Source organism: Perissodus microlepis, chromosome 8, assembly GCF_051167445.1.
Source record: "Perissodus microlepis isolate ML-2025 ecotype Zambia chromosome 8, ASM5116744v1, whole genome shotgun sequence".
Classification (NCBI taxonomy): domain Eukaryota; kingdom Metazoa; phylum Chordata; class Actinopteri; order Cichliformes; family Cichlidae; genus Perissodus; species Perissodus microlepis.
In genome coordinates, this window is record NC_140468.1 from 19659068 (window position 1) to 19676157 (window position 17090).

At 43.3% G+C, this 17090-nt stretch overlaps 1 protein-coding gene across 3 annotated transcripts in view; it reads left to right on the forward strand.

Moving 5' to 3' along the window:
* Positions 1-16811, forward strand: part of bahcc1b (BAH domain and coiled-coil containing 1b) — a 68103-nt gene extending 51292 nt beyond the window's left edge. For all 3 annotated transcript variants that reach the window (XM_084938067.1, XM_084938065.1, XM_084938066.1), the window contains 16 exons: positions 1212-1348; positions 1622-1726; positions 3657-3735; positions 3896-4070; positions 4158-4325; positions 5548-5712; positions 6222-6466; positions 8118-8280; positions 8491-8608; positions 9065-9140; positions 9230-9338; positions 9428-9544; positions 9643-9771; positions 10303-11744; positions 13414-13650; positions 14122-16811. In XM_084938067.1, coding sequence (XP_084794193.1) covers positions 1212-1348; positions 1622-1726; positions 3657-3735; positions 3896-4070; positions 4158-4325; positions 5548-5712; positions 6222-6466; positions 8118-8280; positions 8491-8608; positions 9065-9140; positions 9230-9338; positions 9428-9544; positions 9643-9771; positions 10303-11744; positions 13414-13650; positions 14122-14331 — 3675 coding nt within the window. In that variant the 3' untranslated portion in view covers positions 14332-16811. The remainder of the gene's footprint in view (positions 1-1211; positions 1349-1621; positions 1727-3656; positions 3736-3895; positions 4071-4157; positions 4326-5547; positions 5713-6221; positions 6467-8117; positions 8281-8490; positions 8609-9064; positions 9141-9229; positions 9339-9427; positions 9545-9642; positions 9772-10302; positions 11745-13413; positions 13651-14121) is intronic.
* Positions 16812-17090: the final 279 nt, after the last annotated feature.

Consider the following 17090-nt stretch of genomic DNA (forward strand, 5'->3'; position numbering starts at 1 on the left):
AGTGCTGAACAGTTTGAACACAAATGAATTGTTTTATACTTGTTGTAAATAAAACCAAAACAATTTTTAAAAAAAAATATCTAATTTCTGAACTGAACAGCTAAGAAATCATAAGGAAAAAGCCTGTTAGTTATTATCAGGGATACAAATGAGAAATAGACTAATTTCTAAGAGTTTAACTAATAAGATTAAAGCAAACATGCCAGTAAATTCAACATAAAACATGTAAAATGAACATTTTTACTACATCGTGACTTAATGTGTTTTATTTGGCTCTTTTCCCCCCCAGTTTTCCACCATGTAGGTACCCAGTATTTCTTAAATTATTTACAGCATAATTTATTTACACTCTCCTAAAGGAAATTCCTCTTTATTCTCTTATTTCCTATTCTCTTATTTCCCCATATCTACTTTTAAGCACTGGTGGGAATCGATGAGTGTTTTACATGCACTGATCCATACAATAAAATGACACCATAAATTCAGTGGAATCACACGATAAATGTTGGAAAATCACACTATAAAAATAATGCATTGTGTAGTGTAGCAAACGAACACTAAAACACGGGTGCAATAAATATAATCTATCATAAGAAACAAAAAGCAGTGTGGATTAAAACCAATACACTGTGTGTTCACTGAATAACTGAGCAAAACGTGTTAGTGATCAAATAAAATGGATGGATAAAATTTAGAAAAAAACTCTAAAATAAAACATTTTCATATTTTTTTGTAATGTTCAAGTAAAGATGACACAAGTGCTTCCTGTGTGGTGGAGCTTTACATTTCTTATTAAATTCAAAAAACTTCAAAACAAGATCCGGCTTCACCAATGCTATCAGGTGTTTGATTTTAAGATTTCAATAAGTGCACATTTATCCTACAGATTATTAGATAACTACTTGGTGAAACCTTTTTAACGTTTACAGATTGATTTTACTTATGTTAATATTTGTTATCTACGACAGAAAGTGCCTAGGGAACTACATCAGCCTATTAGAAATCTGCCAGTAAGAGCAGAAGTTGTTGATTTGCTAAAATTAACTGCTTCACACAAACGTGTGAGCGTTTGGTTACAGGAAAGTCCTCAGCAAGCTGGCCAAACACAAGCTGGCTACATATCCAATGACTGCTGTGCTGAAGTTGGTGTTCAGCATTTAAATTCCTCTGCTCTGTGTGTGTGTGTGTGTCCGTGTTTGTGTGTGTGTCAGGTGTGCCCAGTGAAGGGCTCCATGGAGACCATGGGAGGGGAGGAGCTGGCCATGCGTGTCCAGCTGGCTGAGCTACAGCGCCGCTACAAAGAAAAACAGAGAGAACTGGCCAAACTACAGAGGAAACACGACCACCAGTGAGCAGAGACAACACACACACACACACACACACACACACACGCACACACTTATTTTGTCTAGTCTGAATTCTGCATTCCAATATTCACTCTTCTGCTTTCATGCTGCATCCTCCTGATTTATCAGGACTTGCTGCGTGCTCATATTTAATGCAGTTTGACCTGTAGCCGATACAAGCTTCTTCCTGATTTCTCCCGCTGTCCGGATTGCATCTTTAATCTCCCTCTCCGTACCACTCCACCTCCTCTTCCTCCTCCTTCCTCTCTCTGCAGGAAAGAGGAGACATCTCGAAGCCCTGCTCGCCGGGGGCCCGGCCGCCCCCGTAAGCGCAAGTCCACCCCCGGCCCAGCTGCTGCAGAGAGCTCCAAAAGACTCAGGTCAGTCCTCTGATATTGCGTTGGTATAATCAGTGTGATTGGCAAGCCCAGCTCATTCATCCTGATTTCTGTTTGTGTTTTTAGTGAAAGGCATGGTTGATTTTCAAGAAGTTCTTCTTCAGCTGAATTGATTTGAATGCTCTCTAGCTGATGATTTGCTTGATTGGGCACTGGAAGGAGCTGCTCACACACACACTGATGCACACACAGACACACACACTCACATACACAGTGGGGGTTATGTGATGGGAGCTGTAAGCTGGGTGTGATTTTTAATGAGAGAAGGTAATGGAGATGAGGGCTTCATTAATCACCATTAATCACTTTTAATCATATTTATCACTTGTATTGATTATGTCCTGATTCCATGCGAACCTCCAGCATATATTAATACAGCTGGACAAAGTTCTGATGTACAGTTATTACAGTGATAAATGACTCCACGCCACCCCCACCAGCTGCAACACGCAACCACACATTATTTAACACCTCACACATGCAAACCTCCACACTGACTCACATTCATGGACACACGCACGCGTGCTAGTGCGTGCAAGCAGCCGGGATTCAGCAGTGATAAATGTGTTTTCTCATGATGCCCCACCTCTGTTAGCATGTGCACCCCTCGCCTTGATAAAATGATTAGAGAAACTCGAGGTTTGTCACGGTTACCATGATTAGAAAGCGCTAATGAAAATGACAATGAAAGCCTTTAGTCATACATGCCAGTGCACTACACACACACGCAGAGAAGTTGTTTAATTAGTAGAGCTGGGTGCTCCGTGCCTGAGCAGCATTTCTGTTGTTATTAACAAGCAATGTATCATTTGTTTATGCTTTCATCTTCTAATGAGAGTCGGGGTGTGGGTGAAATAAAACTGAAAGAAAGCGAGATGAAGAGGAATGGTAGCTCTTCTAAAGTCTGCTGACTAGTTCTCTTGATATCTGGAATATGAAGCATATATGGTGAAAGGTGTGCGGATAGCCAGCTTGGATTTTATAGGTGAACCTAGCTTATCGTCTCACCTCTTGCCAGTTGCTCTTGAAGTGATTGGGCTTTTAAAGTTATATAAAAAATTGTTAAAAGCACGTAAAGATGGTTTAAAGAACCTTGCTGTTTTGTGCCGTGTACTCCCAAACACTAATTTGACTGAATCTCGGGTTAAACGTCAGTCATTCAGGGGAATGAAACAGACAAAGGTGTTCTGGATAGTTAGAATCTTCCTCTCCTCTGCTCTGCTCTCCTGGGAGCAGAGATGCTGAGAGCCAAACCTTCCCTCTCTGGGAATATAGGATTCACCTGCCTCAGACACCAGCTGCTAACTGTTGTGTGCCTATGTGTGTGTATATGAATGTTAATGTGTGTGTGTGTGTGTCGACTGCCTGTGGTGCGAGAGAGCATGCGGGCAATGAAGGAAGGACAGAAAGAGGGAGAGAGAGGGAGGAAGGGAGGAGTAGTGTTCAATAGAGGTTAGTGTTTATCGATTGAGCCCTGAAGCTCCGGTCAACGGACAGACTCCCCCGAGACTGCTTCATTTCTCTCTCTCTGTCTCTTTCCCTCCCCCTTCAACCATTCTCCTCCACCCACTGTCTCTATCTCTCCCTCTTCTCGGATCTCTTCACGACAGATAATTTCTTACCCTTTTTTAGTCTCGCGATCCGAATATTCCCGTGTTTGCCGTCAGACCGCGCCGAGGCTGTCTCTTACCTCATCAAAGTTACGAGACAGACAAGATGAGTGGGAAGAGAGCGAGACAATGAGTGAGCTTCAACACAGATAGAAGGGACGCTAAGAAGAAAAGAGCAAAAAAAAAAGGGAAATACAGAGATGCAGAGAATAAAGACGTGTGATTAAGCTGATTCTTTGTTTTCACATAGGATAAATTCTCATTCAGCTGCGTCCCTGCTGTGTTTTTATGGTTTTTTTCAGGGCTGGACTGAATGTACTGGAGGAAAAAGCCAGGAATTCAATGTCCAATCACAACTTCAAAAGCCTCAGCACTGCACAGGTCAGCCACTCGCTGTTTCTCATGGTTCATCCGCACACACAAACAGACACGCTGAGAACTATTTCCTCCTGCTCCTGTTTTTTGGTTTTCTTTTTCTTTTTCTAGATATTTCAATTAGCAGAAAGGAATGAGTCAATAATTAGTTGTTCCCTGACTGCAGATGAAAGCTCGTTGTAAGCACAGAGGTCGACCCAGCACCCTGAGCTCCAGGCTGGCCAGGCGGGTGACCCAGCTGAAGCAGAAGGCTGCAGCCCAGCGTGGTTCACAGTCAGCAGACATGCTGCACAGCAGCGAGAAAGACGCGTCCAAGAGTCACTGCAGACAAGGCGGAAAAGGTGGGGGAGAGAGAGGGTGCATAAAAACACTTGTTCACTAGGCAGCACCTTGAAACTGAGCTCACCCCTTTTCTGATTATCTCTCAGACCTGCAGCAATCCCACAGCGCCGCTCAAACCGGGAAGAGGAAGAGAGGTCGAAAGCCCAAAGTTCCCTTGGACATCAACCCTAACAGACCTCACCACAAGGACAGCCGAGTTACTGAGAAGCATGAAATAGATGATGAGAAGAGTGACAGCGAGAGCTCAGAGCATGGTGAGTTTTTTTTTTTCTTGATATGCAGTCTGGTTGTGTCGCCTTGCCAATTAACCAAAAAAGGATCACGCAGTTGATGCTTTGGCCGTAAAATTTTACAGCCTTTTTTGGTCAATGGAATACACACATTTTGCTGATAAGAGCTTTATGACAAAACTACAAAGTTTCAGAAGTTTGGAAAAGCTCACTGACAGTTTCACATGCGAGTCAAGCGGCGCTTATTTGGTGTGTGGGTCAAAGGACACCAACCAGATCTTGTGAGATTTTGCTGTGAGATTGTGTGTGTGTGTGTGTGCACATGGAGCATCTGAGAGTGAGATGTCTGCCGTCATCAGGGGTGTCCTCTCACTTCCCAGCTCGTCTGTCACACTGTTAAAACAGTTAACGACTTGCCACGGGCATGCGACACGGCCCTCCGCCCTCATCGGCATATGGTAATGTGAGCCTGCCCTGGCCTCCCCGTTCAGAATGTCACACCCAGCTCCTCCCATCTCTCCTTAACCTCTCCAACCTTGTGAAAATGGCCACACTGAAGTGCCTTGACTTGAGGATACACAGTGACACCCGTCCTGACTTTTAACGGCTTGCCAGAGAGATGGGTGCGCCATGAAACCAACATAACATGGAGGAAAACACTAGAATTTCACTGACCCCGTGGCCTTATTGGCATGAAGAATTTGTGGTTCAGTTAAGTGTGTGTGTGTCTGTGTGTGTGTCTATCTGTGCGTGTGTTTGCCAGTGTTTGTATGTGTGTCAGGGAAAGCGTTGAAGAGAATGCCATGTAAGTGACAAGTGTGTCAGATGTGTCAACACCCGACGCGACCCCTGCAGCCAGCGAGACACAGCTGCCATTAACAATCTGTGTATGTGTGTGTGCGCGCGTGTGTGTGTGCATGTCAACATTTGCTCCCTGTCACTGCAGTTAAGTAACAAGCAGGGCATTATTGTTTAGCCATTAAAGAAGGTTTGCTCATTGAGAGTTAATTTGTGACAAAATGCTCGACTTTTATAGACCCTCATAGAAATTTGACTTGCTTGGCATTTGAACATGCGCACATTTAGCAGCAGGCCTTGCAGATCGTCCCAAAATGTTAAGGAATCTCGAAAGCTCGCTGTCGATGCATCTCATCGAGTGAGTCCTTGGCTGTTAACAGAGTTTACATATAAATGACTTGAAGCGCTCTGACTCTCATACTGATGTCGTGATTTCACAATTTCACAGAGGAAGATGCCAGCTATGACAGCGAAGACGGAGCCGGTGACATCAAGATTAGCTCATCCTCTAAAGAAGCTCCTGCAAACCCTGCTGGGGGCATATCTTTTTCATCACAGTCCTCCAAGCTGCAAACAAACCAGAAAGCCAGGAGTAGGAGACCAGGACCTCTGGGTGAGATGTTTATACATATCTTTAGATTTCCAGGAGACAGATTTCCTTTCTTCCGTTTGTCTGGACTGGTTGTGTTTATTTTCTGAATGGACACTTTTCCATAAGAAAAATTCCATGAATAGAGACTGGGTACACCAGGCATTTACATATCATGTTATCTGTTTGAACTGCACACTGTTGCGTTAATGAAAAGGCATGCACAAGGATTATAACATGTTGTGTCAGTAACAGGAATAACTGACAGAAACTTTCCTCTCATAAGTCAACAGGTTTGAATGGCAACGTTCACTTGAGTAGTTTTTGGCTATTAACGGTCATGCAAATTGTGATGTTGCTCCAAAATTCAGAGGAAAACATTATTTTCTCTTCAGATGTCTGGCGAAGCTGAAGAGTTACAATCTATTTTGCATGTTTCTAAAATGTATCTTTTTTCACAAAGAACCACAACCCGATCATATCAACTTGATATCAGTTTTAACACGCTATCTTTAATTTACATGATGCCTCAGGCATGGGGATCTTACCCACCACAGACCAAAGGAGAGCACCTCTCAGGCCAGGCCTCGCCAACACAGAGAGGAGTCGTTCAGATCACCTGTCGACCAACAGAGCATCTCCCCTCAGCTGGGGCGTGTTGCCAGTGGGCTGCAGTTTTGGCGACAGCCATGAAAACCACAGAGCTCTGACTGAGGCGAAGAGGATCAGCAAGGACGATGAGAGGAAGACCTCTGCAGGACAGAGCTTTCGTGGAAAGGTGGGACATTGGATAGCGACGTGTAAACTGACATTCAAACCTCGGATCCCCCCACTCAACTGCCACACCTGTGCATCTCTGTGGCAATGATCAGAGGAAAGAGAGGGCACTGATAAAAAGCAGCACTTCTGAAATTTTTTTTACAACTTACTTTGCATGACCGCTGCTGATAACGTTTGTTATTTGCTCCCTTGCACGGAATAGGAACTGTACTTTGAAAGAAATCATGCAATATTTGTAATTAATATGATGCTCTGAGGACAGTGCAAATAAATGCTCTCCCAAAGTTTATTTATTTAAGGGAGAGAGAGTTTATGTGCTCTACAGCTATTTGTTTCCCCTGATCACTACACAAAGTAGTAGGATTCGAGAACGGAAAGGTGAGATACAATAGCCACATTTAGAAGCTTGGTGGAAAGGTTTTATAGTGAGCATTGAGCTGTTACAGAGTGCTAAACAAGGCAGAAATAAAATGTGATTTTTGAGTAACAAAGCAGAAGGGGAACTGGTTACCGTGAGTAAAAGAGGGCAGGTGACTCAGAGGGTTACTCCCTTTGGCTACTGCAAGCAAAGTAAAGCTGAGAAAGAGAGAAGAAGAATTAGGAAAAGCCCTCGCCGCAAGTTCACTCATTGCTTGTTTAGGTGTGAGCCACACCCTGCCAGGAAGTCTTGAAAATCCCGTAGATTAACACTGACAGCACCTACCAATAACTCCTGCTCCCATACGGGCAGATGCTTAACATCAGCTATAAATCAGTCACTGTGGCAAATGCATCGTTTGCTGTCGTTATAGGTGCATGTTTGCAGGCGCGCCGGCTGTGCTAACAGACCGCTGGCCTCATTTTATCTGTGCGAGCAGCGGTTGGCGAGACACTCGCATTTCGCTTTAATGTGAGATGCCCTCAGGTTGCTTTAGTCTTTGAGTCATTGCAAGGGAATGTCCAAAAACACATAACTCCAAACCAAACAGAGGAATATAAAGATAATCATTGGCCTTAATGCTTCACACACCTATGCGTGCTGGCACACAAACACACACATATCAGCGGCGTTAAAAGGAAATAGTCACCCATGCCCTCTGGTGACAAAACTTCTATTAATAAAATATATGATCTCTTGATGTGGAAAACCTAACACACACGTCAAATATTATGAACGCTTCTTCTTCGGAAAGCCTAAATACAAGCAGAAACCTGTTGGGCGAGCTTACTTACTTCGTCAGTCATCTGTCATCTTTGGATGAACTAGCTGAAACCGGTCTGGAGATGGGTAGTATCTGGTGTGCGTTTATGTTCGTACGCGATGGTGAGAACGTCCACCTCAGGTCAAGAGTCCTCCAGCAATAAGGTGGATGTGCCTGTGCACCTTCAGGCAACAAACAATGGCAAGTGTAAAAACTAAAAATTTAAATAAAAATAAACCAAGAAAAACAAAACAAAACAAACAACATCCTTGAGGCTTTAATGAAGTATCACATTACAAAAGACATTGACGCCTGGGGTTACTTTCCAATGATGCATTAACCACATCAGTTACATCAGACTGAAACGACTCTTTTAGTTGTCTGCAGGTCCTGTGTACTGATAATTAGTTTGTGTACTACCACATCCTGCTTTCTGACCACTGATGTAATGTCCGGTTTCTCTTTTAGGAAAAGGGTTATGCCGTGAGCAGACTTCTGCAAAGCTTCGCAGCTGATGACGGCTTTCGCTTGGATGAAGAGAGCAGCTTCTCTGAGGGAGAGGAGGATGAAGAGGAGGAGGCCAAAAAGCTGCTGGTCCATCTTCCTCCCAACATGCCTTCCAGAATACCTGGTAAGTATAAACGCTGACATATAACTTAGTATTACACAGAATCACAGGCTTGCTTTACCACACAGAAATGCTCCGTGTCTGCTCCTGCGTCCATCTCCTCACGTTACACCGAAACTGACGAGCTCGCTCAGTGCATGCTCAAATTTTGTATATCTCAGCTTTTTTCTTCTGCATCAATCCATCTTTCTACTCTTTCTACTCCCTCCGTAGCTCTGCCAAACTGTGTGTTAAGTAAAGAGATGTTGGTAGATGGACTGAAGATCCTCATCTCCAAGGAGGACGAGCTGCTGTATGCCGCCTGTGTCCAAACTTTGGACCTGCCTGACATGTAAGACCCCATTTTCCTGTTAGTAGTGCATAAGGCATTTCCACTTTTTGTTTTTTTTATTATCACAAATGTGCTTGTCAATGCAACAATGTGACATATCAATCCCTCAAATACAGGTATCTTTATTTGAGGGATTGATAAATTGTTTATTAATCATGAGATCTGGAGTGTTTTTCGAGAGGCGAAAACTGCGTAATTTATCACCAAGAAGGCATTTAGCAGCAAGACTGTTGTGTGATTTTCAAAACACTCGAAAACCGAGCATATTTAAATGCCTGGCAGCTGTGAGAATCCTGACAAACAAGTTGCTGAGATAATTACAAAGCCTTAGGACAAAACCACTTTTCTTGGTTCCCAGAAGACTGCTTTGAAATGTAACAATAAAAACTGCTAAAAATTGGAACTCATAAATTAAAATTACAGTTTTTTTTTTCAATGTTTTCATTTTTTTTTTAGATTTAGTGTTGTAATTGAAGGGGAACGAGGAAATCGCCCCAGGATATACTCGCTGGAGCAACTGCTACAGGAAGCAGTAAGTGAGACCCCTTAGCCTGTATAACGTTTGCAGGTTTGTGATGACCTTCATCTGAAAAGTTTTGCAATTTTTTCTCTCTTTTCCAGGTGCTGGATGTGAGGCCACAGACCGAGGCCATCCTGACTGCAGGGACGCGAGTGTGTGCCTACTGGAGTGAGCGCTCCCGTTGCCTCTACCCTGGCTACGTCCACCGAGGTGAGTTACACATGCCAATCGCCTCACTCTGCACGCAATAACAAATCTTCCCAGCAACCCATGTTCTCCCTACTGTGTTGGGCAATTAGGAGGTCCAGGTGAGGAGGAGAAGGACGGCAGTGTGATGGTGGAGTTTGATGATGGTGACAGAGGAAGGATCTCCCTTGTGAACATCAGGCTTCTGCCGCCCGGATACCAAATTCGCTGTGAGTATGGCTTTGACTGTAGGAGTTATTGAAAATAGAAGCAGTGCAGAAGTATATTACATATATATATAAATCACTTATCAACCCTTTTCTGTCAGGTGCTGAACCCTCTCCAGCGCTTCTGATCTCTCCTGGACGACGAGGTCGACGAAGCTCCACCCAGGAGAAGAAAGACACAGGAAAACCACCCAATGAGTCAGAAGGAAGGCCTCAGGAAAAAAGACCAGGTAGGAGAGAAGGAACGACAGCTTAGATTAATCTGTAGGGACTGAATATCTCTTAGGCTTTAACATATATACTGCCTGAGAAGTGCAGGTCCACATGCATACATGCGAAGCAAAGCTTCTTACTGTTCCAGCTATCAGCTAATAATCAGGAGCTCAGAGTGCAGGTTCAATACCCAAAGACTCATAAATTTACATTCCTAGTTAGCCACCTGTCATTTTGCCTAAGAGTAGACTATCTACATAAATCATGATTTCATCAAATGTCGTCGGTGTCCTTTGTGAAGTTAAGCAACAAACAAGTAACTGATCTCAAAGTAATAGTGACAATAAAACTGGGAGGAGAGACAGGTTTACCAGGTTTGTTGTAGTTTGAGTAATGGATATGTTGAAACTTAGGCAGGTGAAGATGAAGGAGATAAAGATATTAAGTTTCACTAAAGCCCTTACTTCCACAATTAATCATAGTTTGTTCGTTAGACCTGACATTTTCTACTGATATTAACTTCCCTCTGGTGCTGGCTCCTTTTACAGTTGGTAGACCGAAGAAAATACATTCGGTGCCTAAGACTACCAGCACACCGACATCAGTGACTGACACCATAACAAAAGGTAGCTCTTCCATGCTGAACTGGTGCGTTCCCAGGAAGAGACCGCCAGTAGATTTCTTCCTTTTCAATGGGACGTCCCGTAAGACCCAGAAAAAGATCAGAGAGCGAGACTTGGGGTTATTTCATCGGCCTTCCTCCCACTCTTTGGCTCCACCAACCCCTATCAAAGGCATCTTTGGCTCTCCTTTTGAAGTTGACTCATTCAGTAGCATTGCTAATGGGTACTCTACCTTTGGAAGTGGTGGAAACTCTGGATCTGGGAGACCAGTTAACGCAGTAGCCTCCATGGGGCTCCGGGACTCCTCGTCTTCTTCTTGCTCTTCGTCTGTCACCATGGGTATGACAGCTGGGAGCCGGAAGCCAGCGAGTGAACGTGACAGGAAACACTTTCTTGTGAAGTTAGACCACGAAGGAGTGACCTCTCCTAAAACAAAGAATGGCAAAGCCTTGCTTCGACTAGGGGGGGCTGCAGTGAGAATAGGGAAGAGCCACGCCTCCACAGGGGCACCGCTGCGATACATCCAACCCTCCCTGCTGGTGAAAGATGGCAAGAAGGGAGGAGGGGAAAGAAACAGTGGCGGGGCCCGCTCTAAGGCTCCTGTAAAAGGCGTTCCACATCTGAGAAAGGATCTTCTCTCGGCTGGTCTCGGAGTTCAAGGCGGAGATTACAGTTTGGACTACCCGAGTGACTGTCCAAGCTCTTACTCGGAGCTGGATGAGGATGATGAGGATGACGGTCAAGACCCTGACACACGAAGAAGAACTGTCTCGTCCCATCGGGGTGGTCGTTTTCTGTCTCGTCACGCCATCTGTTTCTCATCATCTTCCTCCTCCTCTTCCTCTTCCGGCTCCATCTCCTCTTCATCCCTCTGTTCCTCCGACAATGACTCCTCCTACTCCTCTGATGAAGAGTCCTCCTCCGTGCTGCTGCGCCGTGCACTGCTCCAACAGGACAAACAAAAGCACAGACAGAGCATGAACTCTGATCTCCTGAGCCCTGATCTTGCCACCTCCAACTCCTCTCCATCTTCTTCATCTCCAGCTCATGGCTATGTGACAAAAGCCAACATGGCCATGAGCTCAAAGATGAGAGCCGACAGAGTAGAAGACAGAAAGGACTACGTATCAAAAGGAAGTATGATGGGTAACAGCAGCAGCACAGCTAAGAACCAGTTAAAGAGGAAGGATGGTCCCAATACCCACCATCACAGTCAAAGCAGTGCTGGCCGCCAGCAGCTGAAACCTGCCTCTAAGGACCCGGCAACAGCTAAGAAGCAGAGGATGTCTTCACCCGAGCCCCTGCCCAATATGGCTCCTCTACTGCCTGGACGCCGGCTCTGGAAATGGTCCGGCAACCCCACACAGGTAAGAAGATTTGTGTAGTATTTGACTACTTTTTATCAGTGTTTAACAAGGCTTAAGAGATGGCTATTTGTGAGTAATCAGTGTTTATTGATTAGTCTATTGTGTTCCCAGACTGTTTTTTGGCACTGTTTCAGCTTTTTTGTCATTGTGAGAATTTCCGAGCAGCTTTGATTTCTAATTACGTTCTCATAACTAAGTCATTTGTTTCATAATGCAAATATATTATTTTGCTTTTATTGTTTTTACAAAATTAGCTGATCTAAACCTGCTGGCTCAGTCCATATGTGTCTGTGAGTCCTGCTGGCAAATCGTATACAGTGCTATTTAACCTGCATAAGGCTCATGCATTTGTTCTGCAAGTAGCTTGGCAACCCACCTCTACCCGAGCTCCTCTATTTCACGATGTTCTTGGTGTTTCTGACTTCAGCTTTGTCTGTTGTCACTGATGCTTGCTCAGTTCTGCTGCTTTTCCAGCATTTTGACCTTCCATATAAGCAAATGAAAGGCCAGAGTCACACCACCAAAATAAACCTCATCAGTCAACCATATATTGACTAAAGGGGTCTTGCCAGACTTGTCGAGTATCAGTATCCTACTTAAGTCCTCCGATCTAAGTAGGTTACTGATTGTTGCTCCAGTTTCTGCCGTGTCATACCTTGATTACACACGGTAAATGCAATGATCAAATATGGTCTATCTCAGATTGCGTATTCTGCTTCAGACTTTGTACACATTAGCAATCTAGCTTAGTTGGTGTGCTTAATCTGTGAAATTGTTATCCAGTTTATTAAGTTGCAGTCCCGAGATAACAGAACAAAACCTTTTGAACAACCGCTGCCATTCTCTTCTTTCATCCTATCATGCTGTTTGCTTAGTAAACACCACTACATCTGTCGTCTGAGACGTGCAGCTCGAAAAGAAACTGACCCTTCGGTCAGTAAATCAAAAGGTGCAGCACAAATATAGGTACATTACTCAACTTGTGCATAAGATTCAGTATTATTGCTTTATCTGAGAGGATTACTGGTGTTATTGTAAATGTTAGCTGCTGGAAATCATCCACTAAAAGTATGTTAGATGAATACATTATGGTGGCCCTGAGAAACACACACACTAGTAAATAGAAAATGAAAAAAAAAACAAAAAAAACCACAAAAGCTTACAAAAACCTTAAAAATGTGGAGTTGACCGAGCATAGAATTAATTCAAGTTGAGCTCAATGGTTTGAATGGTGCATTTCATTTGCTTTTGTCTGTTTGCAGCTGGTGTGCATCTGCAAGCCACCTTGCAACCCATCTGTATCCTAGCTTTTCCTTTCGTGTTGTATTTGACTTTATCATTGTTGTCACTGATGTCATTCATTCTTCTTTTTCTTACTGCCACTTTTCCCACATCCAGCTTCGGATGGTCCCAAAACAAAGCCACGTTGCCAAATATAGATTATTGAAGATAGAAATATCCATACCTTAAGATTATACTAAAAAAAGAAAGCTGACTGGGCTGGGTTTTTTTTTTCTCTTTTCTTTTTTTTTCTTTTTTTCTTTTGTGTTGGACAGATTTTGTTGGATTGGTAAATCATACTGAACCTTGCCCTAGTCTGCTCTGGTGATGAAACAAACTATAGAAACTGTCTAAATCAACTGAGTGTTGTTTTCTCTTTCCTTCACAGAGGAGAGGTCTGAAGGGTAAAGCCCGCAAGCTTTTCTACAAGGCCATTGTGCGGGGCAAAGAAACAGTGCGTGTCGGGGACTGCGCTGTGTTCTTGTCACCCGGCCGGCCCCAGCTGCCCTATGTGGGCAGAGTGGAGAGCCTCTGGGAGTCATGGAGCTCCAGTATGGTGGTCAGGGTCAAGTGGTTCTACCACCCAGAGGAGACTCGCCTGGGGAAGCGTCACCGCGACGGCAAGGTAAAAACTGGGAAGTGCATGCAGAATTTCTGGAAGGGAAATGGCCAAATTAACAAGACTGTGAAGTTTTCATGAGCATATACTACTTCTTTTTATTCCGTACCCCCAGATGATTGAACTTCCACTTAGATCATAAAGCTATTAATATTTGCAGACCTCTAAAAACTAAGCGTACGGTGACTCAAGATTAATCTCAGCTTTACATAGTCGTGCATTTTATATTTCTGGAAATGAAATGGTTTATTTGGAATAAAGAAGAAAAAGCAAGATGTTTAGACTGAGCAGGAGCATATATTGTATGAGCAAAGACAAAACTACCATGAACACTTTCAAAACCTCAAATTTTCTCATTGAAAACCCCACAATCAAAAAGGTATTTGTAGGAGTGAAAACACTACGGAGTATACAAAAAGCATGAAAATCTGTTTAAATATGACATTTATTCTATTCTTCCAATTGTCTCTCTTCCAGAATGCCTTGTATCAGTCGAGCCACGAGGATGAGAACGATGTGCAGACAATTTCCCATCGGTGTCAGGTGGTCAGTAAGGCCGAGTATGATCACCTGATGCGCGAACACAAGCCGGGTACCACGGCTAATGACCTCTTCTATCTGGCCGGAACTTATGAACCAACTACAGGCCAGCTGGTCAGTGCAGATGGCATGGCTATTGTGTCCTAGCACCACCAGCCAGGAAGAAATCAGAAAACTGACCTTGTCTCCGGAGTTTCTAGGATTGTTCTTCAGAAGACAACAGGGGGACAAAGGCAAATCAGGACAAAGAAAGGAGGGCTTTGGTTACTGATTTACACGAGAAAAGGCGCTAGCCCGCCAGATAAAGCCTGGCAACACTGGCACTTAAGAGGAGACTGGTTTGTTCCGAGGAAAAATCTGATCGACGTCAAATTTAACCACTTTATCAGAGCATCTTGTAATTGTGGCGAGATCGCTGCAAAACAAGTAGAGAAACCAAGGACATGAGCACTTTGGAGTGTAGTATTTCTGGAGGTATAACGGAGACTTGGCTTCCTGAAACAAAGAGAGCAGCAGAGAGCGTCTGCTAAGGAGAGACATGCTGTAAACCACACTGGTTTGGATGGTTTTAATGGTCTTATACTGGTAGTGTAACTACAACGCGGAGATTGAAAGATATCCAACAGGACCAATAAACACTGTAGTTTGGACTGTGTGTTTAAATGTGCGTATTTGTGTTTGCAGAGTGGCTGCGATGACCCTGTTTGACATATAATTAGCTCTAAGTAAATAGTGCTTTAGCGTGTGTTTATACTGTACGTGTGTGCGCGTGCGTGTGCGTATGTGTGTGTGTGTGGTCATGGACGGGTGTGCTCATACAGCAAAGATGTCGACGTCATGGCACACCGGTGGGCATGCCTCTGAATATTAATCAGCCCAGTACTATTAAACGTGCAGTTTTCAGTCTTTGCAACTGAAACACAACATTAAATTTTTTGCTCTTTTCAAGCCATACACATCAATACCTCTCTCTCTCGCATGCCCCTGCTCGGGTGCGGAGACACATGTACAGGTAGTTGGATTGTTTATTTGAACTGTGCGTGCATGTTGGGTGTGCGTTCATATGTGTGCGTGGGAGCGCGCCTGCGCTTTGTACAGCATTATGGGAAGGATTATGTGATGTAAATAGTATATATTTGTTCTTATTTCTTGTTTTTCTTTTTGCAGAGAAGATTATTTTATTTAGATTTTTTTAGGGTGTGTGGGTGAGTCTGGGGTGGGCGGGGGGTGGGGAGGGATGTCAGCCTCTAGCAGAGGTTTCTTCGCTCTCAATGCACTGAACAGTATCAGATGTTTGGATTGGACATCAGACTGTATGACTGATGTGATGACTTTGTGGTTGTAGCCTCTGCTTTAGGCAAAGGGTAAATATGTAGAAAGGGTATTTGGGAAATGTTTTTTATAATGTAATCAGACAAAAAAGCTCTTTTTACTTGTGTCCAGTTCTTTCTTTTTTCTCTTTATATTTTACTCCGTTAGGTTAAGAATGTCCTTGTTTTGTTTTTTCATTTTTATTTAAATTTTTTTTTTTACAAATACTGGAAAAAGCAAGCTGACTTTCTGCTGTTCTGCGATCCTGAAAGAATCTTCTGTATCTATTCTAGCCTGTATTATAAAATGTAGATATTTATCCGGCAGCAAAAAGAAACATACCAAAGCACCTGTGAGTTTACGCTTCACCACATTAGAAGAAGGAGGAAAAAAGGAAGAAAGAAACAATTTTATGAAAGACGCTCAATCAAATCTGAATCTGGGACCTCTGCAATCACCGAGGTATTCGACAGAGTTCCCTCTTGTTGTCCGCTCGCGTACATCCGGCGTTGCTATGACGGCCCCTGTTGCAGCAACATTGTCTGCACACCGCCCGGCTGATGCACTTGAGGTCTCAATGGCAACCAGAAATGGCGTCACGTGACTGTGAAGGACAATCAGAGCCAATCAATCGGACAATGCCGAGGGACAAAAAAAACAAAAAAAACAAGGATCAAATCATGACTTATGCTTCTTGTCACTTTTATTCCTGCTTTGCCAAAAAATGTCTATGTGTGTGTGCGTGTGTGGGTGGGTGTGTGTTGTCTTTTGTTTTTTGTTTTTTTTATGTTTGTTTGTTTTCGTCATTTACCATTCTGTTCTTGTTTATGCAAGCCTGTGCTGGCTGTCTGTGTGTCGGATGTAAAGGGGGAAGAACATGAATGCAACCCCCCGCCCCCCCTTTTTTTAACTGACTTTTAACAACATTGTTCCTGTTACACTGCAAAGCAAAAGCTTTAAATGGAAACTAATGTGAAACTCAGTTTGGAAATATTACTTTTATGGGTCTTTAATTTAAAAAAAAAAATGAAAAAAGAGAGATTTAAAGCTTTTCTTTAAGAAACACTGGATTCAGTTCTAAACATCACATTTTGACAGAAGCAACTTTTGTTTTTGTTCTTTCTTTTTATAGACCCACTGGAACCTGTTTTGTATGGTTGAGATTGCCTACTAAAATATATTATGTGATTTCAGTCATGCTATGGAAATATAACTTAAATATTTCCTCGTGTACAAAAAGAAAAAAAATATTTATCTTAATTTTATTGCCTTTTTTGTGTTTCATTAAAAAAAAGAAGAATTCTTACAAAATAAAAGCATGTCAGTTGTTTCTTTCCCCACTCCATGCCCTCCCTCCACCTTACTGTTGGCTGTGAGCTCGTTGAATACCTCCCAGTGATCATCAATGCCGATCATTTGTCTGCTGTAAGAAAATGGACCGCAGAAGAAAGCAAGAATGAGGAGGCGAGTAGGTGGGGGAACATGAGAGGAGGAAGCAATTTGAAACTATAGCTGTAGCCAATAGAGGAGGAAGAATGGGGAGAGAAAGGGCAACTGTATCTTAGGGTGTTTCATGAGAGACGACGGGATAAAGT